Source organism: Urocitellus parryii, chromosome 10, assembly GCF_045843805.1.
Source record: "Urocitellus parryii isolate mUroPar1 chromosome 10, mUroPar1.hap1, whole genome shotgun sequence".
NCBI lineage: Eukaryota > Metazoa > Chordata > Mammalia > Rodentia > Sciuridae > Urocitellus > Urocitellus parryii.
In genome coordinates, this window is record NC_135540.1 from 36,720,079 (window position 1) to 36,746,488 (window position 26,410).

The 26,410-nt window shown below is 38.9% G+C and overlaps 2 protein-coding genes across 2 annotated transcripts in view; both read left to right on the top strand.

Moving 5' to 3' along the window:
- The window catches only part of Herc6 (HECT and RLD domain containing E3 ubiquitin protein ligase family member 6), a 55,751-nt gene extending 42,370 nt beyond the window's left edge, over positions 1 to 13,381 (top strand). Inside the window, exons 16-23 of the mRNA XM_026405199.2 lie at positions 714 to 848; positions 3,395 to 3,538; positions 6,324 to 6,490; positions 7,562 to 7,625; positions 8,872 to 8,942; positions 10,550 to 10,733; positions 10,826 to 10,928; positions 12,599 to 13,381. Of these exons, the coding sequence (XP_026260984.2) occupies positions 714 to 848; positions 3,395 to 3,538; positions 6,324 to 6,490; positions 7,562 to 7,625; positions 8,872 to 8,942; positions 10,550 to 10,733; positions 10,826 to 10,928; positions 12,599 to 12,831 (1,101 nt within the window). The 3' untranslated portion in view covers positions 12,832 to 13,381. The remainder of the gene's footprint in view (positions 1 to 713; positions 849 to 3,394; positions 3,539 to 6,323; positions 6,491 to 7,561; positions 7,626 to 8,871; positions 8,943 to 10,549; positions 10,734 to 10,825; positions 10,929 to 12,598) is intronic.
- A 6,242-nt stretch (positions 13,382 to 19,623) lies between these two features.
- The window catches only part of Herc5 (HECT and RLD domain containing E3 ubiquitin protein ligase 5), a 53,535-nt gene continuing 46,748 nt past the window's right edge, over positions 19,624 to 26,410 (top strand). The window contains exons 1-4 of the mRNA XM_026405200.2: positions 19,624 to 19,888; positions 22,229 to 22,349; positions 23,168 to 23,244; positions 25,626 to 25,847. Of these exons, the coding sequence (XP_026260985.2) occupies positions 19,624 to 19,888; positions 22,229 to 22,349; positions 23,168 to 23,244; positions 25,626 to 25,847 (685 nt within the window). The remainder of the gene's footprint in view (positions 19,889 to 22,228; positions 22,350 to 23,167; positions 23,245 to 25,625; positions 25,848 to 26,410) is intronic.

Genomic DNA, 26,410 nt, shown 5'->3' on the forward strand with positions numbered 1-26,410 from the left:
GCTGGGAAAAGGGTATTACCAGGGATTTAACCCAGAAGCACTTAACCACTTAGCTTCATCCCCAGCCAGTTTCATATTTTATCCTGAGACAGGGTCTCACTAAGTTGCTTAGGGCTTCTCTAAGTTGCTGAGGCTGACTTTGAACTCGCAATCCTCCTGCCTCAGCCTACTGAGCTGCTAGGATTACAAGCATGTACCACCACATCCAGATAGATCACTGTTATTTGAAGAAAAGTGGATATACTCTTAGCAAGTCTTTCCACTCATCCTTTTCCCCATAGCTAACAGTATCCCTGAGCTCCTAAACTATCCTTATGTTCCTGAGATTTATAGTGCTAACACTGTGTTTCTTAAGACAGATGACAGATGAATGTCTTAGAATGTTAAATATCAGTATTGCCTTTAAGGGTCCTGTTTACTGCAATAAGTGATCTGAGATGCTCTTAATTACTTAGAGGTTCATCTGCGGGGACACTTTCTTGTACATGATTCTTAGATGCCATCATTTTTTCTGATCCCATGATGACTTTATCTTCCATAATGTAGATACAGTGTCCTTTTTCTTAAGTGATTACTGTGTGAGTTCATACAGCAATGGCAGGCAAGACTAAGTGCCTGCTGCAAAAAATATGTTTTGTGAGAAGGTATTAGACCTCCCTGGGACTCCTGGAGGTCAAAAGAAAAAGCCAAATGAAATGTTTTTCCCCCACTAGGAGTCTTGGATGCAAACAATTCCACCCGGAAAGAATGGCTTGTTTACACTTAGAGTAAGACGAACTCACCTGGTTGAAGATGCCCTGCATCAGTTATGGCAAGCTGAAGTCCCTGACCTTCGGAAATTATTAGTGGTATAGTAAAAAATCTCATTGAATGTTTTTACTGCTGTGGAAGGGAACATTCATGTGCTGTAACAAGAGCCCTTTTACAAGTCTGCATTGACAACTATGGTTATCAGTATTATGGTTTCAGAATTCCTCTCTTACTCTTTGAAGAATGGCAATGGGACATTTAATTGTGCACTGGGTGTGAGTTAACTCTTGTGTTACTAAGATGGCTATATAATGGTGCATCCCAATGCTTAATGGCTTCAGATAACAATAATTTATTTCTGCCAATGGCTGATTTAGGCTGAACTCATCTGGTGGCTTTGCAGATTTTGGTTGTTAGTGGCTTATCTGTTTGTGTGTGTGTGTTTTCTATAATGCTAAGGATTGAACCTAGGGCCTCATGTATGCTAGGCAAGTGCTCTATGCTGAGCTAATCCACAGCCCTGCTGATTTTGTCTATTTGTTTATATGCTAGGCCTGCGTGAGGCAGCTTGGCTCTGCTTAGAATGTCCTTTCCTTACATAAGAGCTCCCAGGCAAAGAGAGAAGAACTGAACAAAGAATGAAGCTTAATGATGTTTACATTAAGAAGATATAGGCCGGGCATGGTGCCTCATGGGAGGCTGAGACAGGAGGATTCAAAGCCAGCTTCAGCAATGGCCAGGTGCTAAGAAACTCAGTAAGACCCTCCCTGTCTCTAAATAAAATACAAAATAGGACTGGGGATGTGAGTCAGTGGTTGAGTGCTCCTGAGTTCAATTCCTGGTACCAAAAAAAAAAAAAGAAAAAAAGATACAGGCTGGGCGTTGTAGCACACACCTATAATCTCAATGATTCAGACAACTGAGACAGGAAGATCACAAGTTAGAGGCCAGCCTCAGCAATTTAGTGAGGTCCTAAACAACTGAGCAAAACCCTGTCTCAAAATAAAAAATAAAAGGGGTTGGGATGTGGCTCAATGGTAAAACACTTCTGGGTTCAGTCCCCAATACCAAAAAAGAAAGAAAGAAAGAAAACTAGTTAACAATAATTGCTGGTGAAGTTGTCAGGAGAAAAGTATACTTAATATGTTGTTGGTAGGACTAAAAATTAGTGTAAGTACTTTGGAAAGCAGAATGGAAATTCCTCAAAAGACTAGGAATGGAATCACCATATGACCCAAGTGTCCCACTCTGGTATTTATTCAAAAAATTTAAAATCAGCATATCATAGTGATACATGCATACCAACATTTATAGTAGCACAATCCACAATAGCCAAGTTAGGTACAAGCCCAAGTGTCTGTCAACACAAAAATGGATAAAGAAAATGTGGTATATATACTCAATGAAGTTTTACTCAGCCATAAAGAAGAATGAAATTATGTCATTTGGAGGTACATGGAATGAAGGAATTGGAGAACATCATGCTAGGAAAGTTAGTGGACAAATGTCTTCTCTCCTATGTGGGGGGGAAAAAAGGAATAAAAGAATGGGGAGATCTCACAAAGGAAGACCAATAGAGTAGAGAAAGGGGATCAAGAGAGGGAAGAGGGAAGCTTTTGAGGAAGTATTGGGGAATAAAAACTACCAAATTATACTATGTCCATGTACAAATATACCACAATGAATCCCAGATAGATAGATATAATTATAACAGTAATTAAAATAACAATAATAATATAAGGGAGATTGGTAGAATAGAGCAAACAGATCGAGGGTGGGAGGGACAAGGAAGGTAATGGGAATGATCAAATTATGTGCATGTATGAATAGGGCATAATGAATCCCAGTATTATGCATAATTGTAATGCACCACCAACAACAAAAAAATATTTGAGCTGGGGGTTTAGCTCAGTGGTAGAAAGCTTGCCTAGCATGTAAAGTCCTGTGTTCAATCCCCAGCCACACAACAAGAGAGAGAGAAAAGGAAATTAGCCAGAAAAGAAGTAGAAAAGGAATAGTTTAGGGAGGGGGGAAACCACATGAGGACTCAGCCACAAAACCCAAATCCAAAAGTAGAGACAGTTTTTTTAAAAAGGGGACTATAAATATTGATTCCTCACATGAAGTTCTGTGGTCAACAGGGTCTCACTGTCCCTGTAAAGGTCTCGTGCCCAGACCGACTGGAAGGGCTGTTTAGTGGAAGCTCTGATGAAGATAGAGGAGAAATCGAAAAGCTGTCAACCTCAGCCAAGGTTGTGAAAGCTAAGGGATTAGATGAAGACAGATAAGAAGAAAGAATAATTGGGGAAGTTAATGGCCCAGAGGTTTGAAGCAAATCAAAATTTTGGTTCAAGGTACCAGATAATTTGGTTCAAGGCTCTAGATAATAATTGGGAAACAAACGCCTTGCTGGAGTCCCCTTCTCTTGGTGCGCGTGGCACTACAGCCACCTGGAAATAGATGGCTTGTGGCCTCCCTCAGCAGCCAACTGAGGGAAATTAGACTGTGAGGAAGGAGGTAAGGACTGTGTGACTGTGGTAACTCCAGAGACTGTAGCAATAGTCATCAGCAGTTGAACACTTTTCCGTAAAGGTCAAGCATTGTATCTTAAACCAGCGCCTGGGAATTTCTTCTTTTTCCTTAGGTTGAGTTTATTGAAGAAATTCGTCCTGAGAGTGGAGGGGTCAGTTCAGAGTTCTTCCACTGTATGTTTGAAGAGATGACCAAGCCAAACTATGGCATGTTCATGTATCCTGAAAAGAATTCCTACATGTGGTTTCCTGTCAACGTAAGTGATTTCTTTTCTCACAGTTTTCAAAACAGAAAAAGTATGCCATGTACTGCAATATGAAACTATAGAAAATAATGTAAAATGAGCTCATGAAGAGTTGCAACTCCTGCATTAAGTAGTACTCATATGGTGCACAGAGCAGCAGCTATAGCTCACCTGAGAGTGTGTAGAAAAGCAGAGTCTCTGGCCTCACCCCAGACGTACAGAATTGGAAATATATTAATTAAGATCCCCCAGTGATTCAAACATGCATACATGCTCACTCCCCCGCCCCGGATTTCAGGGAGTGAACCCCAGTTAGTAGGAGTAAACTTGACTGCTGAACCACATCCCTGGCCTTTTTTTTTTTTTTTTAAACAACAACAACAAAAAAAAAAAAACCAGGGTCTTGCTAAATTGCTTAGGGCCTCATTAAATTGGGAGTCTGGCTTTGAACTTGGATTCTCCTGCCCTAGCCTCCCAAGCCTCTGGGATTATAGGCATGCATGACTGCACCTGGCTAAATAAACAGCATTAATAAAGTATAATTAAGATATAATAAGCTGTACATATTTAAAATGTCCAATTTGATAAGCTTTGACATATTTATATATCCATGGCATTCTAGCCATAATCCAAAATTTCTTCTTATCCTTGTCTCACCTTCTCTCCTACTCCTCTCCCCCAGTGCCTAGGCAACCACTGATCGCTTTCTGTCACTACAGAGTGGTTAAATTTCCTAGAATTATAAATGAGTTCATAGTGTAGTCTTTACTGCCTCTTCTTCATTATTAGTATTTATTTATTTATTTATTATTTATTTTTGGTATAGGGGATTGAACCCAGGGGCACTTACCCACTGAACCACATCCCCAGCTCTTTTTATCTTGAGACAGGGTATTGCTAAATTACTTAGGGCCTCACTAAATAGCTAAGGCTGGCTCTGAACTGATGATCCTCCTGCCTCAGCCTTCCAAGCCTCTGGGCTTACAGGTGTGTCCCACTGCACCTGGCTTCATTATTATTATTGCTGAGATTCATCCATGTTTTGGCATGCATCCTTTGTTCACTCTTTTTCATTCTAGAGTATTAGTCCATTATATGGATATACTATGGTCTATATACCTAGTCTCTGATGGACAGATGTTTAGGATATATCCTGAATTTTGAGCAGTAGTAATTTTTGAGTGTTTTAAATTAGGAGAGAAGTTGCTGTTAGAGTCCTAGAAATAACTCTTAATCCTGAAATAAATAAATAAATATTCATATATATATATATATATATTCACATCCTCTGTCGCGACCCCTTGCCCGCAAGGAAGACGCAACTCGGGAATCTTCTCTCAGCAGTTTATTCAGGTCCTTGATACTTTTTCTTCTTTCAGCTGTTTATTCAGGCCTTTGTATTGACATGTCTTTTAGCTTCTACTGCTACTCCTACTACTACTTCTACTGCTACTCCTACTGCCACTACTACTACTGCTACTACTACTGCCACTACTCCTACTGCCGTGTGCCCCAGCCTTAATAAAGCAGATAAAGCCCCAATGCACAACTGCCACGTGGACTTTTCTCATAGGGTGCCAAGTCACAGCGTGCCAACTCATTCTGATAAGGAGTTGTTTGTCACAGACTACAGGGGAAACCAGCGCCATCTTGTAATGGCGGCCACAGTTCACAGAAACGGCTCACCACAATCCTCATTCATTTTTATTTTTAGATAGGGTCTTGCTAGGTTGCTTAGGGCCTCGATGAATTGCTGAAGCTAGCTTTGAAGTCAAAATCCTCATGCCCCAGCCTCCCAAGTTGCTGGGATTACAGATGTGTACTACCATGCCTGGCTATAAGTGATTGATTTCTGTAATAGTTATAAATGATCTTTGAAGTGTAAAAATTTTATTTTTTTTAAAGTAATAAAAAAAGTCTTGAGCTAGGATGTAGCTCAGTGGTACAGTGCTTGCCTAGTATAAAGCCCTGGGTTCAATTCCCAGCACCACACAAACAAACAAAAAAATCATTTCTCTGTTAGTAGCATAGACCAAATAGTTCTAATCACATATTGACTCTATTTATTGGTCCCCTTTCTCATATACTTTCAAACTCTTCCCCTAAATGACATGATTGAGGAAAGGCTAGGAAAGGGGCTGAGGTTGTGGCTCAGTGGTAGAGCACTTGCCTAGCATGTGTGAGATGCTAGGTTTGATTCTCAGCAGTGCATATAAATAAACAAAATCATCAACAACTTTAAAAAAAAGAAAGGACAGGGAAGATGAAGAGAAGGAGGAAAGCATGTGAAAAAATACCGAAAAGGGTTTCATACTTTTTTTGAGTATTAATGAACCTCTAAAAGATAGGAACAGTTAAGGTGTGGCCATGGTGGGACTTTTTATCAGTCTGTCAGCAAGCATTTATTGAATGTCTCTTGATGTTTCCACATAAGAATTAGTACACAAGATAATCCTTTTGCTCCTGAAACATTTTATATATGATGCAGTGATAAGACACCACACACATCACCAACTGGTTCTAAATTACAGATTGCTGAATTGAAGGGTTTTAGTTATTCAGCTGCAGTGCCAAAGAGGACTTCAGTCATGGGATGCGCATCTGACAACCTGATGCTGACTGGAAATGGGAGATGAAGTACATCCTTCTTCCTCAGTGTCGCTTTTTCTACAGGGATAGGAAAGAGGGAACTAAGAAATTTTCTTTACTAAAGTCATTATCCCTTTGTATAATTGATCATTTAAAATAACTGGGGTTTTGTTTTTTGTTTGTTTATTATATTTCCTTTCTTTTCCAGCCCACAATTGAGAAGAAGAAATATTTCCTCTTTGGGATACTATGTGGACTCTCCCTGTACAATTTAAATGTTGCCAATCTTTCTTTCCCACTGGCTCTGTATAAGAAACTTCTCTGCAAAAAGCCATCATTGGAAGATTTAAAAGAACTCAGTCCTCTTTTGGGGAAGTAAGTAAATATATTAAGACTATATCTAGTAAGTCTCAATGGTTTAAGCATAAATAATATTATACAGAGAAATACATAGACAAGGTCTTTCATTTCAATATTGTATATCCTTCAGATGAATGTGAATTTTAGCATTACTTAAAATTGAGTAAACCTAGCTGTTCATGGTGAGGCACGTCTCTAATCCCAGCAACTCAGAAGTCAGAGGCAGGAGACGTGCAAATTCAAAGTCAGCTTTTGCAACTTAGGAAGGCCTTAAGCAACTTACTGAGAGCCTGTCTTAAAATAAAAAATAAAAAGGACTGGGGATGTGGCTCAGTGGTTAAGCACTCCTGGGTTCAATCATCAGTGCCAATGAGTAAGTAAATACATAAGTACATAATAAATATAAAAAGGACTGAGGATGTGGCTTAGTGGTTACAGGCTAGGATTACAGGCATGCACCACCATGCCCAGCTCATGCACTGTTAGTGGGAGAATAATTTGGCTAGATTTATGCTAATAAGGTTTGTCAACCTTGGCAGGATTGACATTTTGGACTATTTAATTTTTTTTCTTTTTTTCTTCAGTGCTGCAGATCAAACAGCAGGGCCTCCTGCATGCTAGAGAAGCAGTCTACCACTGGGCTATACTAGTGGCCCCCTGGATGTTTAATTCTTTCTGGTGTGAGGCTGTCCTAGGCACTGTGGGATGCTTAGAAGCATCTGGGATTGCTACCCACTTTGCCAGCATCAGCCCTCCCATTCATTGTAACAACCAAAGATATCTCCAGACTTTGCCAGATGCCCCCTGAGAGGCAGATCATCCCTGGTTGAGAATCACTGGTCTAGAGGAAGGGGTTCCTTTTGTACTTTTCTTAATACACTGCAAATGTCTATAGGATAGCTATGGTCCAAAAATCAAATAGAAAGAGGTTCCTCTAGAAAGAGGAGTGGGAAGGTGGAGGAGAAGAAATTTACACTGCATTTGGTACATCATATATTGTTCACAGTTTTTCCCACCAAATATTTATTACTTTTGAAATTTCATAAAATGAACAAATATAATTTTTTAAATTGCATTTTTCACTAGGAATTTGCAATGTCTTCTAAATGCTGAAGCTGCTGATATGGAAGAACTTTTCATATATTTTTCAGTGAGTATTAATGATAGCTAGATCACTGTTTAGCTCTAATCTATTAGGGTTTATTGTTATTGTTTTGATTTCATTTTTTTGATGATGGTGCTGGGGATTAAACCTAGGACCTTGTGCGTGCTAAGAAAGTTCGATACCCTGAGTTATACTACCAGCCCCAATCTGTGATTCTTTTTTTACATATTGTTTTTAAATATTTATTTTTTAATTGTAGTTGGACACAATACCTTCACTTTATTTATTTTTATGTGGTGCTGAGGATCGAACCCAGGGCCGCACACGTACTAGGTGAGCGCTCTACCACTGAGCCACAATCCTAGCTCCTAATCTGTGATTTTTAAAAATAATTTTAGAGTGTCTTAAATACATTATCCTTTGTTTGTTTGTTTGTTTGTTTTTGAGATAGGGGTCTTACTGTGTTGCCCAGTCTAGTATCCAAGCAGGTGCACCCAAGTGAATCTCTCACCTCAGCCTCCTGAATTGCCGGCATTATAGGAGCACACCCTTGGGCTGGGCTTGGGATCCAAACTACTTTTTTTTTTTTTTAAATACACACCAAGCATTGAACTCAAGGGTGCTTAACCACTGAACCACATTCCCAGCCCTTTTTTATTTTTTATTTTGAGACAGGGTCTCACTAAGTTGCTTAGGGCCTCACTAAATTACTGAGGCTGGTCTTGAACTTGGTGACTCTCCTCTATCAGCCTCCCAAGTCACTGAGATTACCGGTGTGCACCACCATACCTGGCAGATCCATACTTTTTTTTTTCAAGTTATAGATGGACATAATAACTTTATTTTATTTATTTATTTATTTAATTTTTTTTTTGTGGTGCAGAGGATGGAAGCCAGTGCCTCACACATGCTAGGCAAGCACTGTACCACTGAGTCACAACCACAACCTGGATCCATATTTTTTGAAAGATATTTCACTTGTGTACTACAAAGCTTTTGCCCACTTGCTCCTTGTTTGATACCTTATATCTATAGTTCACCAAAAATACAGCAGTTACTCATTAATATAAACAATGAAAACAGATAAATAATAATTCACTCTTGAAATCTATATACAACATGCATTAGGGTAAGTTTTAAAAATTGTTTATGTCTATTTAAAAGGCTGAACTACATGACAAAATCATTTGTAAATTTTATATGGAAAAATGTCTGGAAATAGTGGTATTGTAGGGTGGTTGATTATTCAGACTTACAGTCATGTTTAGTATGGAAAACATTGTGGTTACAGATACACTGGGATCAAACTGATGTTGATTTAATTCCAAATGGAATCTCTGTACCTGTGGACCAAAGCAATAAGTAAGTTTTACCACCTAGACACTCTACTCTGAATATTCATAAAATGTTTGTATCATTTACCAGCATACCACTGGTTCCAGGGAGGGAAGAGAGGAGTTGATTTAGGTATTCTAGTTCCCAAAAGTTGCCTAAAGGGTTGGAGATAATCATGTCTCTGGTGAAAATGCCTCCTGTAGTGACCCTCCTATGTTAGTCCATTTTCCATTACTGTAATGAAACACCTGAAGCTGGGTAACTTTATAAAGAAAAGAAATGGGCTGGCAATATAACTCAGTGGTAGAGTGCTTGCTTAGCATGCACAAAGCCCTGGGTTCAATCCTCGATACCACAAAGTAAATTTAAAAAAAAAAAAAGTAGGTTGATTAGTTCACGAGTCTGGAGATTCAGGGTCCTGTATCTGGTGATGGCCTTCTTGAAAACAGAGTTCTGAGGCTGCACAGGACATACCAAGACAAAAGTTGAGAAATGCACATGCATGTCTCTTCTGGTTTCTCTTCTAAAGAGGCCACCAGTATTCTGTCATGAGGGCTCCACTGGGATGACCTGAAATAATCCTGATTGTCTCCCAAAGGTCCTGTGTGTAAACGCAGTCAAATTAAGTTTCCACCCCCATTTATGCCTCACAATGGAGATTTTAATATATGAAGCTTTGGGGGACACTCAGACCCTATCTAAACCATACCACATACCTTTAGAAAATTCATCATGTAGTGGAAATTGCATCTGGCAGTGCAAGAAATAATTCTGTAAAGGGACATGTGTGGGAAGAGGAAAGAAGAGAGAGGGAGAGAAACAGAAGAAGCATCCCTGAGAACATCACATTCATATTGAAATATGATGATTGACAGCAGCTATCAGGTAAAGGAACAGGACTGCTGGAGAGGAAATTTACATTGTAGAGCTACCTACTAATGAGAGACAGCCAGGCAGGTCAATTGAAGGTCAGTATGGCCAGAGATGAAAATAGAAGGGCAAAGAGGCTGCTGAGTCAGGCAAGGGTCAGGTCATAGAGGGGTTTTGACCTTAGCTAGGGAGGTTTGCAGTTTATCCCTAAGTAAAATGTGAAGCCTTTGAAAGAGTTTTAGCAGAAGAATGACTTAAGATGATTAAACTTTCATTTTTTTTAACTTTACAATGGTCTGAAATCCATATGTATTCTATAGAATCTGTACTTCAAATCTTGAATTTGGATCTTTCCTTGGGCTAGCAACAAGTGGCACAAGACTCCTTCCTGATGCTGGGCAGAGGCAGCAAATCCTAGCTGCTCTACAGGGTCATGAGGGGAAACAACTAGCACTCTATAGCAAACTGTGTTTCAGCTCTGATGATCAGTACCCTAGGGGGTATTAAATTCGAGTTTGATTTATGATGTTTTCAGTTTACATACAATGGGCTTATTGGGATGCCCCCCATTGTAAATCAAGCCAAGGAGCATCTGTATTCAGATTTGTGTTATTAAAGAATTCTCCTGACTGAATGAAGAACTGTGTAGATCGAATTTATATTCTTTCTCAATAGAAACGGTTTATATATATATAAACATAATTTTTTTTCCCTAGTCATTGGGCCATTGTCCATTTTTTGTTTTTTTCTCCCCTTCTCTCAAGGCAGGACTATGTTTCTAGGTGTGTTGATTACATTTTCAACATCTCTGTAAAGGCAGTTTATGAGGAATTTCATAGAGGATTTTATAAAGTCTGTAACCGGGAGATAATTAGACCTTTCCAGCCTGAGGAACTAATGACAGCGATAACTGGAGATACTAATTATGACTGGGAACAATTTGAAAAGGTAGGTGATACCTAAAGTATACCCAGTTTTCCAAACAACTTGTATATATTCCATTCCCAAAAAAAAACACCATTTTTTCCCTTTCTCTCAAGAATTCCCAGTATTATGACGGGTACTGCAGATCACATCCAACTATACAGATGTTTTGGAAAGCTTTCCACAAGTTAACTTTGGATGAAAAGAAAAAATTCCTCCGTAAGTACTGCAATATCAGAGAGGTCTACAATTATATATCTTTTAAGACAATTATCTTGTTTGCAATGAAGTCAGGTTCTTAACAGTAGGTCACATGTGTTAATGGCAGAATAAGGAGTAGGACCAGGTTCCCCACCTTCTAGAACAGCATTCTTTTCCTTACGCAAGCCTGTTTCGCATTTTAAAAAATAAAAGAAGCTGGGCACATGGCATATGCCTGCAATCCCAGCAGCTTGGGAGGCTGAGGTAGGAGGATCGCAAGTTCAAAGCCAGCCTCAGCAATTTAGCAAGGACCTAAGCAACTTAGAAAGATCCTGTCTCAAAATATAAAAAGGACTGGGGATGTAGCTCGGTGGTTACGCACCCCTAGGCTCAATCCCTGGTACAAAAAAATAAATAAATAAGAGTAATAGACATATTGCTGTTTTACAAAGTCTTCCACACTAACTAATCCCATTTTTAAACTGTGACCTCTTTCCTTATTCCAGATGGTTTTTTGTTGTTGTTGTTGTTTTTTACTTCATTTTGATATAGGGGCTCACTAAATTGCTTAGACCTTGCTAAATTGCTGAGGCTGGCTCTAAACTTGTGATTCTCCTGCTTCAGCCTCCCAAACTGCTGAGATTATAGGTATGTGCCAACAGGCCCACCTCAATTTTTGATACACACTCTTTGTTATTTTTGTTGCCACTGAATATGTTGTTGCAAATAATTGTGAGTTCTTCACTAACAAGTCCAAACTACCTTTTTAATCCTCTCTTAAAGGGAAACTTGCTTTATCCCAGTGCTTCAACTGTCTGTATTTTCAATGAGTTCACTTATATCATCCCCCCTTGGTTTTTCCCCCTACCTTGTATTGGCCTACAATAAAGCAACCTAGTCAAGAACAAAGAAAATTACTTTTATTTGGGGCTAATTAGGATTGAAATTTGGGAGAACACAAATTCAAACAAGTGTGCACCAAAGTTTTACAGATGGTAGCTGTATTTATAGCTTTAAACTGCAAGTGGGTTGGGAATTAGGGCCCTTGTTAGTCAGGAATTATGATTAGTGCTGGCCAAAGTTAAGTCATCTTAAAAGAAAGGGATTGGGTGTGGTTTCAGTCTCTGGGTAGTTTGGGGGAAGGGGTCCACTGTACAGAAGGTCAACAGAGGTTAACAATGTTTCAAAGGCCAGCTCCAAGGATGACCATGTCTATAGACCAGTTCAAAGGTTCAGCTATGCACTTGTCTGAGATCTGGTTAACCTCCTGATTTCATTTTTGGTGCTGTGAGCCAATGCTACTCCATTTTGTTTTTCCTTCACACTTGAAAGCTCATCCAACTTCTACTAGAGAACTAACCAGTGTGACCTCTCTGAGGTCTCTCTGACCAGACCAATATGCCATCTCTCCCTGCCCTGAGTCTCAGTTCCTCCAGTGGACTCTTAAACTTGTATTTCCTAGTTGAGCTAAATTAAACTTCTTTATATCTTGCTATTATATTTTCATGTATGTAATTTCCTGGCAATTAGATCATGAACTCATGGAGGGCAAAAACCAAACGTCCATGATATTTCTAGCTCTTTCTACGTGTGAACACTCAACATTTAGTAAATAGCATCATTAATTTATTTTCATAAGTTTTGCTCTTTTCTATGAAGTACCTTAACCAAATTGCATTCCTTTCTAGTGTTTCTTACAGGACGTGATAGGCTGCATGTAAGAGGCATACAGGATGTAGGAATACAATTTCGCTGTCCCACAACTTGCAGTGAAAACGACTTTCCAAGATCATTGACATGTCATAGTATTCTATACCTGCCTAAATATTCTACAATGGAAAGAATGCAAGAAGCACTTCAAGTAGCCATCAACAACAGCAGAGGCTTTGTGCATTGTCACCCATGTGACATCACATTGTAATGATCACCTTTCAGAGTCTCAATGAAGGCCTCAGGCACCCAAGCCTCTCAGTATTATCAACAATAGTATTTTCTGCTGGGCAAGGCATAGGCCTATAATCCTGGTGGCTCTAGAGGCTGAGTCAGGAGGAGTGCAAGTTCAAAGCCAGGATCAGCAACTGGGTGAGGCCTAAAGAAATTTAGTTAGACCCCGTCCTTAAATAAAATATAAAAATGGGCTGGGGAAGTGGCTTAGTGGTTAAGTGCCTCTGGATTCAGTCCCCAGTACCAAAAAAAAAAAAAAAAAAAAAAAGAATAGTATTTTTAGTTTAACAAAATTATGTACAACAATATCTCCTGTATCCCTAACTTTGCTACTAGAATGTTTGCTTTTACTGAATTATCTCCTGAACAATTTAAAAATAAACTGAATATGAATAATATTGATATTTTTAAAAATTATTGCACCTCTAATATACTGCCTGCAAGTCTGAAAGCCTGTCAAGTTTGAAAAAAATAAATAAAATGTAAACTAATTTTTATGTTTTAAGGCTATGTAGATGCATATTTTATGTTACGTAATATCTCAAGTTTTTATTTTAGCAGTTTGCTGGATAGAAAAATTTAAATATTAAAGGATTCATTAAATCACTGAAGAATCATTCTAAAAGCAGTTATAATTATTTTGGTGAAACACTGAGCCCAAGCAGGAACTGTAAGGGGGGTCCGGCGAAACGTCGGAGGGAGAGACCACTCAAGAGACTGACTCCATGCAATTGGCAAAAGGGGATTTATTGAGGATCCATTCCAGCGCGCTGGGACTCTGTGCTCACTCAAGAAGGGAGAGCAGCCCAGAGCCCAGAGCAGAGTTCAAGCGGAGCTTAAATACACTTTTTGGAGAGGGTGGGGGGCTTTGCATACATCGGAACAAATCATCATGAGGCGCGGGAAAATTGAACAACAACCCTGAGTTAGGATTAGTGCATACATTGGCGGGAACAGATTGGACAGGGGTGATTGGTGCTCCTAAGTGGGGTACACATTCAAACTGATTGGTTTAGGTCCTGCAATGCCTACATGCCAAGCAACTCAGAACCCTTAGCTATTAAACAACCAGAAAGTCAGTGGAAATATTTACTGGGCAGTTCCAGCATTGTCCTAACAACTTTACAGAGATTACAGGTTCCGGGGATAGCAGAAGAATTTTAACAATACCTAGTCTTTACTTTTTAGCCCAGGCCTTGCCATTTAGAAGCTTTACAATGCCCGGTCTTTTACACTTTAACTCAGACTTTTGCAGCTTAGAATCAGCTTAGAAATTTTACCTTTACAGAACTCCTACTTAGAGTTGGGGAAACGTGAAGTTAAAATGTGTCATTATTGTGGCTATAGAGTAAATTAAGGGAGTTGTAACTGCCATACCAAATAACTAATGAATTTTGTAGACCAGTTCTACCTAATGTTAAATTTTAAATTATGTAGCCAACGGAATATTACTCGGCCTCAAAGAATGAAACTATAGCATTGCCAGTAAATGGATGGAACTGGAAAATAACATACTAAGTGAAATAAGCCAATCCCAAAAAACCAAAGGCCAAATGTTCTCTCTGATATGTGAATGCTAGCCCCTAACAAGGAAAGGTAGAGAGGGGAAATAGAGAAATTCATTGTATTAGACAAATGGGAATAAAGAGAAGGAAGGGGAAATGGGGTCAGGAAAGACAGTAGAATGAATAAGGCAGAACTTTCCTATGTGCATATATGAATACACAACCAATGTAACTCCACATTATGTTCAACCACAAGAATGGGATCAAAATTATAATGGGCTGCAACCCATGTATGTATAATATGTCAGAATACATCCTACTGTCATGTATAGCTAAAAGCAACAAATAAGAATAAAATAAATAAAGATTTTTTAAAAGTAAAAAAAAATTACTATGTAGCTTTGAAATGATTCCAAATACAAAATTTGCCATATTTCCTATTTCTCTATTTCCCCTCCCTACCTTTCCTTGTTAGGGACCAGCATTCACATATCAGAGAGAACATTCGGCCTTTGGTTTTTTGGGATTGGCTTATTTCACTTAGTATGTTATTCTCCAGTTCCACCCATTTACTGGCAAATGCCATATTTTTTCTGTGATAACAACTTGAAGGGTAAGCCCTTTGCTATGAGAATGTTATATCATGCTTTATCAGAACCCATATGTGAGTTTCTGACTTCAACCATTAGACTCCAAAATACGTATTAAACCCAAGAGTTTGGCAAACACTTTGAGAGCTTAGGTTGTGGCAGACCACACTGTGTTGACCACTTCTCCAAAGATCGAGAGCTTCTGCCAGGCAGGGCTGTCCAGGTAGCCTTTGAGCCAAGTCCCAAAGCCTGGCCAGGCAGCACCAGCACTGCCCACATGTCTAGTCTCTGCTGAGAACTACTCTTACGCAGGGATACTTGAAACAATCAAACTTTCACTTTCCATCCTAATTGTGCCACTGTAGACTTTAATAATTAGACTCCAATGAAATTGGAACTTACACACTATGTGGTTTATGTATCTTCCCTATTGAATATATTCTCTGTGAAATTTATTTCCATTATTATTCTCCTCAAACATAAAAAAAAATCTTTGTGTGGCAATAAAATGTGTTTCATAAAATCATAGTTTAATCTAATCTCCTTATTTTAACTGTACAAAACAAAGTATAGCCAGGCATGGTGGCACACATCTGTAATCCCAGCAACTCAGGAGGATGGCAAGTTCCTAGTCAGCCTCAGCAACTAATTGAGGCCCTAAGCAACTTAGAGCCTGTATCAAAATAAAAAATAAAGGGCTGGGGATGTGACTCAGTGGTTAAGCAACTCTGGATTCAATCTCTGGTACTTTAAAAAAAAAAAAGTTAAGTGTAAGTTGTTCTACAAATTCCTGCTGCTGTCCTAACCATTCCAGAAGCCTTGTGTTAGTGGTACTAGTGGTAGCTGGGGAAATGGAAGACTATGGGGCCAAGTCCATACTGGGTTCTGATATGAAAAAGGGACAGAGGTCACCTGAAGACATACAGAACAGAGAGAACTTGCCAGGGTCACTAGATATAACAGGGTCAGTAAAACTATAAGCCCTCAAAGAAATCCTGAGTTACTTTAGATTTGTCTGTTTTCAACGTTAATAAGTGGAATAATTCTATTTGAATTGTATTTATTCTATTTGAATTTTAAAGGAAAAAGTAATCAGGCTGGGGATGTGGCTCAGTGGTAGGGTGCTTGCCTAATGTGTGAGGCCATGGGTTCAATCCCCAGTACAGAAAGAAAAAAAATAAAGGTAATCTCTAAACTTAAGGGTTCCCCAGTACCTGATCTTTTACCACCATTACTTTTTTTGATTGTTTAATGCAAATGGATGAATTGTTCTAAACAGTTAAGGAAAAAAACAGTATTAATTTGATACATAATCCTTCAGAAAGCCAGGGAAGAAGGAACACTTCCCATTTAGTTTTGTTTTGGTTTGTTTTTTTACCTCAGCAATACCCCAGTATCAAAAAGAGGCAAGCCAGGTGTGGTGGTATAAGTCTATAATCCCAGCTACATGGGAGGTTGAGACAGGAACATTTCAAGTTGCTTGGGCAACTTGGTGAGACTCAATTTCAAAATAAAATAAAAAGGGCTGAGAATGCAGTACCTGCCTAGCATGTTTTGAGGCCCTGGGTACAATCCCCAGTGCTGTGTGTGTGTGTGTGGGGGGGGAGACAAAGAACAAAATAACAGAGATACAAAAATCCAAATTTTAAAACATTGAACACATACAACAAAACAAAATGGGTAATACCTATGAGCAAGTGGGAGTTTAGCCTAGAAATGCATTAAAAAGTCGATTACATTTTACCATATTAACAGAAAAAATACAATTAGTACAGACAGAAAAGTAACTTGACAAAATCCAACACCTGCTCATGCATGATAAATTTTCTCAGCACACAAGGACTAGAAGGGAACTTTGCCAACCTGATAAAGCCTGTGTAGTTAAGCTCATACTTACTGGCAAAAGACTTAATGCTTTCCTACTAACACCATCTCTCATCATTTTACTAGAGGTAGGAATCTATTCAAGAGGGCAAAGAAAATAAAAGGCATACAGATTGGATAGGAAGGAACAAAACTGTCTTATTTGCACAATCTACAAAAACTAGAACTATTAAGTAAATATAGAAAGGTCTCGGGATTCAAGGTCACTGTATAAAGACTAATTGTATTTCCATGTAGTCACAAGAATTATAAATTGAAATTTGAAAAAAGTACCTTTTACAATATCAAAAAACAAGAAATATCTAAGGATAATTTTAATAAATATGTATGACTATACACTAACATTATAAAATATAATTGAAAGAAAACTTTGAATTAATGTAGAGGGAGAGATCATGTTCACTAAAAAAAACACCAATTCTTCCAAAATTCATATATAAATATGTGTATGTATGTATATATACACACACACACACTTTTTTTTTTTTTGAGATGATCTCACTATGTTTCCAGGCTGGCCTTTAACTCCTAGGCTTAAGCTTTCCTCTAGCCTCAGACTTCAGAGCAGCTGGGGCTACTAGCTAAAGCACCCTGCTAAACTGATAATTCAATGCAATCTCAAGCAAAATCACAACAGTCTGTTTCGTAGAAATTGATCAATTTGATCATCAGTTGATCCTAAAGTATATGTAAAAATGCAAAGGATCTAGAATAAGCAAATTATACTGAAAAAGGACAATGCTGACATGCAAATATGAACTGATTTTTAAAAATATTTTATTAGTTATTGATGGAATTTTATTTATTTATTTATTTGTATTTGGTGCTGAGAATCAAACCCAATGCCTCACACATGTAAGGCAAGTGCTCTACCACTAAGCTACAATCCCAGCCCCTATCATATGAACTGAATTTGAGACTCAGGATTTATAGTAAATAAGACAGTGTGTGGGTAGAGTAAAACAGACATATAGGTCAGCAGATCATATGGAACAATTAAAAATCCAGAAACAAATCACGCAAATTAATGGACATAATCAAAGCTGGAACAAGTAGAAGTCCATATGGAAAAAAATAAATACTACCTTTACTCTCTCCCCATACTATAAAGAATAATGTGTTTGAATACAATAAAGACCTAAATCTGTAAAACTTCTTGAACACAAGTGAGAATATCTTGCAATCTTGTGTTCAGCAAAGTTTTCAGGTGAAAAAACAACACAAAAGGAAAAAATGAAAGAACTGCATAAAATATAACTAGCTCTTCAAAAGACAATTTTAATAAAATGAAAAGGTAAGCCACAGACTGGTAGAAAACATTACAAAATATATATATATATAAGAGGCTGTAGCTCAGTGGCAAACCTGCTTGCCTTGCATGCCTGAGGCACTGGGTTCGATCCTTAGCACCATATGAAAATAAAGATACCGTGTGTTCATCTGCAAATAAATAAATATTTTAAAATATATAAACATTTAATAAAGGACATGGTATAAAACATCTGAAGAATCCTTATATAGAAAGAACCCTCAGATACGTGAAGCCATTGATTTACTAAATGGGCAAAAGATTCCAATAAACCCTTCACCAAAGAGAGAGCTATAGATAGCAAAATAAGTACACTCAAAAGACACTCAGTATCATTAGTCATTAGGGAAATTAAAATTAAAACCAAAACAAGATTACACTACAACTGTTAGCAAAAGTTACACTACAACTGTTAAGTGTGGAGTGACATAAATTGTTGGAGAGAATGTAAAATGGTACAAGCACTTCAGAGTACAAGCACTTAGCAGTTTCTTTTGAAGATATCCAACCATTTATCAAAAGATACAGCAATTCCACTTATAGGTATTTACCCAGAGGAAATGAAAACATTTGTTTCCTCAAAGACTTGTGCACAAATATTCATAGCAGCTCTATTCACTGTAGCCCCAAACTGGAAAGGACTAACACCACCATCAATTGGTGAATGGATAAATAAATTGTGATATATCCATATCACAGAATGCACAAAGCATAACAAGGGAGGATACTTGGGCAACACAAAAGGATGAATCTCAAAGCATTATGCTAAGTAAAAAGATCAGACACAAAAGACTACTTTGGTATGATTCCATTGTATACAATTCTAGAAAAGGCCAAACTATACTGACAATAGGACAGATCCCTGTTTACAAGGCACGAAGATGCCAAGGTGCGTGGGGTGAGAAGGGGGTGGACTGACTGCCCAGCTTTCTTCTTCAGTTTCATTTCCGTTCTATGGTTTGAACCTGGAACGGACGCTAAATACACTTTAGCTTGTGTTTTCACCCTACAGCCTTCTCTAGAATCGGCCAGCGTCAGGGTGCCTCCTAGCGGAATCGCAGTTTCCTCGAAAGCCATCCAGTCCAGGAATTCTGGTGGCCGTGGTCCAGCCCGGAGACGACCTCTTGGGCCCACTTTACCACCTACCAGAGATTTCTTTCTCGGACCGCCTCCCAAGCCTTTCGAAACGCTCGGGAGTTTCCCTTTTAATTTCCTTTTCGCCTGACAAATAAAAAACCCAAACAAAACAGTTTCGTTTTCTCCGTTGACTGCTGGCCCCGCCCCCAAACAGCACGTGAGGAGCCCGGCGTCGGGGCAGGGGCGGGGCAGGGGCGGGGCAGGGGCGGAATCGAATCTCGGACGCCGCCGGCGCTAACTCCAGCTCCTCAGCGCGACGCCGGGGCTGGAGACTGGCGGTCCTCGACGTTCTCCTGTTGCCTCGCGGCCGCGGAGCCAAAAAGAAAAAGAAAAAAAAAGCAGTGATGGAGCCGAGGCTGCGGAGGAGGTCGCGGGGCCGCGCGCGCTCGAATCCCGGCCGGGCTGCCGCGTCCCGCTCCGTGGAGCCGCACTGCGCGGGACTGTGGCTCTTCCCCAGCGCCTCGGGTCTCCGCAGCGCGATACTCCGGAGGTCCGAGGCTACGCGCCAGATATGCTGCACGTCGAGGCGCCTAGCGGTGCTGGAGCGCGGCGGGGCTGGCGTCGAGATCCACCAGCTGCCGCCGAGGAGCGACGGGGCGAGGAAGCCCAGTAAGTGGGGCGTGCGGGAGGTATCCGCTCGGCCTCGAGTGGGGGTGGCGTGGCTGGCACTGTCGCTTTCCCTGAGAGGGGCTGGAGTGCGATGTGCTGTCCTTCGCCTGGTACGGGTGGGAGCGGTCGGAAGGCCATTTGGCTGGCGGCTGTGTCTGGGGCGGCGGACGCGCGCCCGGCTCAGGTGGTCTCGCGGTGCAGCGCACCTGAACTTCTCTTTACCCCGGTCCCCACTGGTCGCGGAGTTCGCAGGATGTTGGTCAAAATTGGACCGTCCTTTGCAAAGTGACCCGCGTGGGAGTGTACGGAGAGCATCTTCATCTTCTTAGCCACGGTCCTTTTATAAGTGGTTGCTGTTCAAAGTTGATTTCCACCTCCCCCCGCAACACACACCACCACCTACTCTCCCCGATTTTGTGAGCCTTTTAGAGGCTTCAGTTATCTTTATCCGCGAATGTATAACATTGGCCTTCAGTTGCACTTCGATCGGATCCTAATCGCCGTATGGTGGTTCTGATTTATCTTGTTGATCTTTAGAAAATTCTGGTCCCAAGTAAATGCTGTCTTACTGTTGTGTTGTTGTGAATTTAACTGGCGTGAAATCGAGCATTTTTTTCAGTTCTCCATTGGCCATTTGCATTCCTTTTTCGGTCAACTGCCTGTTCAAATCCTTACCTGGCTTTTAAAAAAATTGAATTGTGGATCTTTTTTTTCTTATTTATTTGTAATAGCAATTTGGATATTGAATAATAGCTCTTTGCCTCTCGTATATGTCGTGATATTTTTCTGCCTTGCCTTTTGTTGACCTTATTTCTTCCTGGGCACAATTTAAACTTTTAAAATCGTCTATCCGACTTTTTCTTTTATGGAGGTGTGTGGATTTTTAAATTAGAAATTTATGAACCCTCTGAGATATAAGGTAGTGATTTTAAAGCGGTATTTTTTTGTGACGGGGTGAGGGGCGGGGTTGCTCTACAACTGGGCTACATCCCCCAGTCCTTTTTTAAAAATATTTATTTTTAAAGATGTAGTTGGACAGGATGCCTTAATTTCCTTGTTATGTGGTGCGGAGGATCGAACCCAGGGCCCTGCACGCGCTAGGCAAGCGCTCTACCGCTGAGCCACAACCCCAGCCCTCACCCCCAGCCCTTTTTGTTTTCGAGTTAGGATTTCCCTCAATTGCTCAGGCGTCGCTCGAATTTGCTATCCTCCTGCCTCAGCTTCCCAAGGAGCTGGGATACAGACATGCGCCACCGCGCCCAGCTTAAAGTTTTATTTTTAAATTTAAAATTTGTTATGTTTGGAATTGATTATGATGAGTCTGAATTTATTCGTTTTTTTCCCCCAGGGGACTGAATATGATTAACCAGTACCATTTCTTGAATATCCCTCTTTTTTAACTGATTTGAAATGCTTAGTCTATAAAAATACATTAAAAGATAAGTAAAAGGAGGGGGGTTAATCTGTTGGGCCATTTTTGTTCCTCTAGTACTTGTAAAGTGGTTTGTGCTTTTGAGATTTTCACAAGAGTAGATTCTATTTCATTAGAATTAAAGAGTGAAACAAAGTCCCCAAACTATCCTCTTAATTTTTGTGAACAAACTGAGATTAAATAGTAACTGTTGTAAAAAATTTTTTCCATGGTTTCCCCCTTTAAAAATATTCCCCCCAAACACAATTCTTGCTTTTAAATATAGGCATTAGCTTTTGAGGGGAGCTTTCTTGGGTGTTTATTATTGGTTTTGGATAGCATGTCTCAGAATACATAATATATTTGTTCTTGAAATGAGTTATGTTACTCTAAAATTATGTTTTCTTACCTAGTTTTTCATTTGTCACTGTAAATCTAATTTATCTCAGTTTATTAAAAGAGGATTTAAACTGGGCAAGTAGGTGAATGCCTGTAATCCCAGCAGCTCTGGAGGTTGAGGCAGGAGGATCAGGAGTTCAAAGCCAGCCTCAGCAATTTAAAGATGCCTTAAGCAATTTAATGAGACCCTGCCCCAATATAAAAAGAGCTGAGGATGTGGCTCAGGGGTTAAGCACCCCTGCTACCCAAAAATGTTTTTAAGGATTTAAAAGCAAGATATTTAATTGACTGTGGTAAGGTTCTATTTTATGTAAAACAAAGAATAAATCAGTGCTTTCCCAAATCTAAAAATGTACATTGGCAAGAGAATTGTTATTTTTTATTTGCTTCGCATCTTAAAGAGAAAATCATGTTAAGTTGAAGATTGTCTAGTTTAACTTTTTTCCAGGCATTTTAAGTGTATTATAATGAAATCAATAATAGTAGTAGATAATAACTGATAACAGTTTCTTGTTGGATTTGCTTTTCAGAGTATATTAAGTTAGGGAAAAAAATGAGGATACATTCCATGGACCAAGGAGAAGAGCATATGCTGATTCTGTCCTCAGATGGAAAGCTGTTTGAATACAATTACAGCATAGAACACCCAAAGTAGGTAACTTTTTTTTTTCTTTTGTTAAATGGTTTTACTTTTACCTGAAAGGCAACAGTAATTTTGTAGTAAAATTTTACGCTATATGATTCTTGTCCTCTGCTCTATATAGTAGCATCTTAAGGAAGATTTTCAATTCTACCAATATTGCACAGGTCATTAAAATAAGGTGGAAATTACAAACTTATGTATGTTATATTAATGTTCATTAATAATATTATTTTATTACACACTGTATAATTATATTATGCATTATATGCTGAAGTTTTTATAGGTGTTCCCAGTCTGGAATAATGGGACAAAATAATGTGTTAAGTAGTGATGAATTCTAAACTGACCAGTGAATTCCATCTATACCTTACAAACCAGTATTCTGCTGTAGCTATCATGTTGTTTTGGCATTTGAAATGTTTGATTAGTTTCTCTAGCCCCAAATTGAACTTTGACATTCATCAAATTATTTGATACTCATGATAATCCTATATGGTATTTCCAGAAATAAGTTTTTAAACCTAGGAAAAAATGCATTATCATGAAGTGATTTGTAAGACTTTTTTCCTAGTAGATCGCATGAATTAGAACTTATTTTCAACTTACATTTATTTCTGCATGTTAAAATTGTTTACATAAGTAGGGTATTAGACTCATTATATTATAAATATATTATGCTCAATATTTTCTTCAAAGTATTTTTACAGTTCAGTGTACTGAATGTGAAGTGGTAAATTTAAAGTTGTTTTTCTTGACTTCATTCCTAATTACATTATTAGTTCTAACAATCATTATGACTTTCATAAACTATCTTTTCTTTGATCAGGTTTCAAAGCATTTTGCAAGAAAAATATATAATTCAGATCACATGTGGAGATTATCATTCTCTTGCATTATCAAAAGGTAATTTTTGGAATATTGTTTTCTGTAAGTAGTAAATACATGTATCTGTAGAACCAGTCAAATAGATATACCTCATTTTGTGACAAGACAGAAATGTAATTTTGAATTTGATATGATTCAGAGCTGTGTGTGTTTACTTTTGTTTTGCTTTGTTTTTTTGTGCTGGGGATTGAACCTAGGGGTGCTTAATCACTAAGCTGTGTTTCCAGCCCTCTTTAATTTTTTTTATTTTGAGCCAGGACCTTGTTATGTTGCTCAGAGCCTCACTGAGTTGCTGAGGCTGTCCTCAAACTCAAATCATCTTGTCTCAGCCTCCTGAACTACTGGGATTACAAGCATGTGCCATTGCACCCAGCCAAAGTATATTCTTTTTTGGTACTGGGGACTTAACTTGGGGCACTTAATTCCTGAGCCACATCCCCAGCCCTTTTCATATTTTTATTTTGAGACAGGATCTCACTAAGTTCATTAGGTCCTTACTCAGTTACTGAGCCTGGCTTTGAACTCCTGATCCTCCTGCCTCAGCCTCCTGAGCTGCTGGGATTACAGGTGTGTGCCACCATGCCTAGCTAACGTAGTGCTCTTAAAGGGTGCAAAATGAGAGAATTCTTGGGTCTCTAAAATCTTCAGATTTCTAGAATCAACTGTTTCTACATTTTATTCCAGTCTTTTATTTTGCAAATATGAAATAGTGAAGAATTTCTGAATAATCAAAAACATTCTTCTGGAATCTGGCCCCGGCCCTGGCCACCCTTTCCCAGAACTTTTTTTCCTTTTCCTAACACTCTACTAGCTTTCATTGTTGTAGTTGAGAATCTTCTCTAGTTCTATTGGGGGCCCAAGTTGCAGGCCTGTGTTACATATATCATCTTTTGAATTTCAGGATTTTCCCATCCTTTCAGTGTTCTCTGTCAAACACTGATAGTATGAAATGGAAGCAGCAAACTTGACCATGAAAGGAATAGCTATAGGAGGGTGATAGAAGAATTCAGGATGGAGGAAATTTAAATATATATATATATATATGACAGCTGGGTACAGTGGCATATACCTGTTTGTATTGCCAGCTACTTAGGAGGCTGAGACAAGAGGATCACAAGTTCAAAACCAATCTGGGCAACTTAGCAAAACTCTCTCTCAAAATAAAAAATAAAAAGCTAGGAATATAGCTAAGAGGTAGAGCATTTGCCTAGCATGCATGAGGCCCTGAGTTTAATCCCCAGTACTACCCAAAAAGCGGGAGTAGGATAAATACATACGTGTGTGTATGTGTGTGTGTGTGTGTGTGTGTGTGTGTGTGTGTGTGTGTATCAGCATACACATAAGTATATGCTGAAGACTCTGTTGTGGTTTGAGAATATGAACTTGTACTAGAAAAAATTGGCCATTTTGATCTCATCCATTAATGTCCAAATATTTCATATAGAGTATCTATTATGTTTGGGCTGTGAAAATTACATACCTGTCTTGAAGGAGTCTGGAATCTAGTGACTTCAGAGGCTAAGGCAGGAGGATCACAACTTTGAGGACATCCTGGGCAACATAATAAGATTCTGTCTCAAAGAAAAGAGAAAAAAATAAAAGTTACTGGTAAATCACAATACAGAAAAAAATAAAAGAAAAGTAAAGAAGGGAACTGGTCATGCTCATCATTATATTCCTGGTGGCTAATAGGCATTTGAAAATTCTACTTGAAAAAGAGATTCTACCCCCTCGAATGATATTCTACAAGGAGGTGATCATTAAACACCGGTTCTCTGATATGCTTTTTCAGATGCCATTGAATACTGACAGTTTCATTAGATAACCTAAAAAATTTCTTGAAAAATATGCTTCATATATTCAACTAGTTAAAGAAGAAGCTGTCTCTTTCAAAATACTGTACTGTGGCTTTTTTTTTTTTTTGAGTTGGCATCTCACTTCATTCATTGCCCAGGCTGGTATGTTAAACTCCTGTGCTCAAGTGATCCTCCTCTCAGCCTCCTAAGTAGTTGCAAGTGTGTACCATCATGCCTGGTTTCGAGTGAATTTCTAAGTTGTCTATTTGGGATGTTTAGGCCTCTGAAAGGGAGGAAAGTAGAAGAAATACTAGTTCTGGGTTTTATTTTCTCAGACTAGAATACTTCTGTTTTTCATGGGCCCGACATGTGGCTTTCTTAAAGTATTCCTTGAATCTGATCAAATATTTATATTCAGATAGCTTCATTGTATCCGTTGAGATGAGGGATAAGGAAGTTACTTAACTGTTACTGCTAAAGAGAAGATTCTTCTGTGTATTTCAGAGTTAGGCACAGGTCCTGAGAGATTTGTAAATATGAATGTAAGACGCGTAGTATACATAGTGCAATTAATACGACTGAATTTTCTTTGTTTTTGTCAAGGTGGTGAGCTTTTTGCCTGGGGACAGAACCTGCATGGCCAGCTTGGAGTTGAAAGGATCTTTCCTTTCACCCCCATACCACAGATGGTGGAGAACCTCGCAGGAGTCCCCTTGGTTCAGATTTCTGCTGGAGAAGCCCACAGCATGGCCTTATCCATGTCTGGAAATGTTTATTCATGGGGAAAAAATAATTTTGGACAACTTGGCCTGGGCCACACCAAGAGTAAGGAACATTTTCAAATTCATATTATTAACAAATATATTTGTTAAATAGGAGATAATTGAACACAGACCTTCCTGTCACAGATGGTTAAGATCCTTGTGTTCATTTGTACTGGTCTTCATGATTTATCTGGCTTTAAGGCGGAATCTGTCAAGGAGACCATGTGGAAGTTGTTGATATAATCAAGGCCTGTGTAGGACAGCAAGGGCATTGGATTAGGAATCAAAACACTGAGATTCTCCCCATTCTGCAGTTTACTTACTACAGGGCCTTGTCATGCCCTCACTTTCCTCTGAGCCTATTTCCTTTTTCTGGAAAGTGACAAGTTTTGATAAAATGACTTTTAAGATGTCTTTGAACGTAAAAACGCTGAAATTCTGTGTGGAAACTCACACATCCTGATCCTATTTTAAACGGCATTATTTATGTCTATATACATATTCACACAACCAAAAAAATCATGTAATTGCCATTATTGAACTACCTCTACAAAGCATGGCAAAATTTGTCATGGTCCCAGATGACTTATTAGAATTCTCATGTGTAATGAATTCTGTTTTATC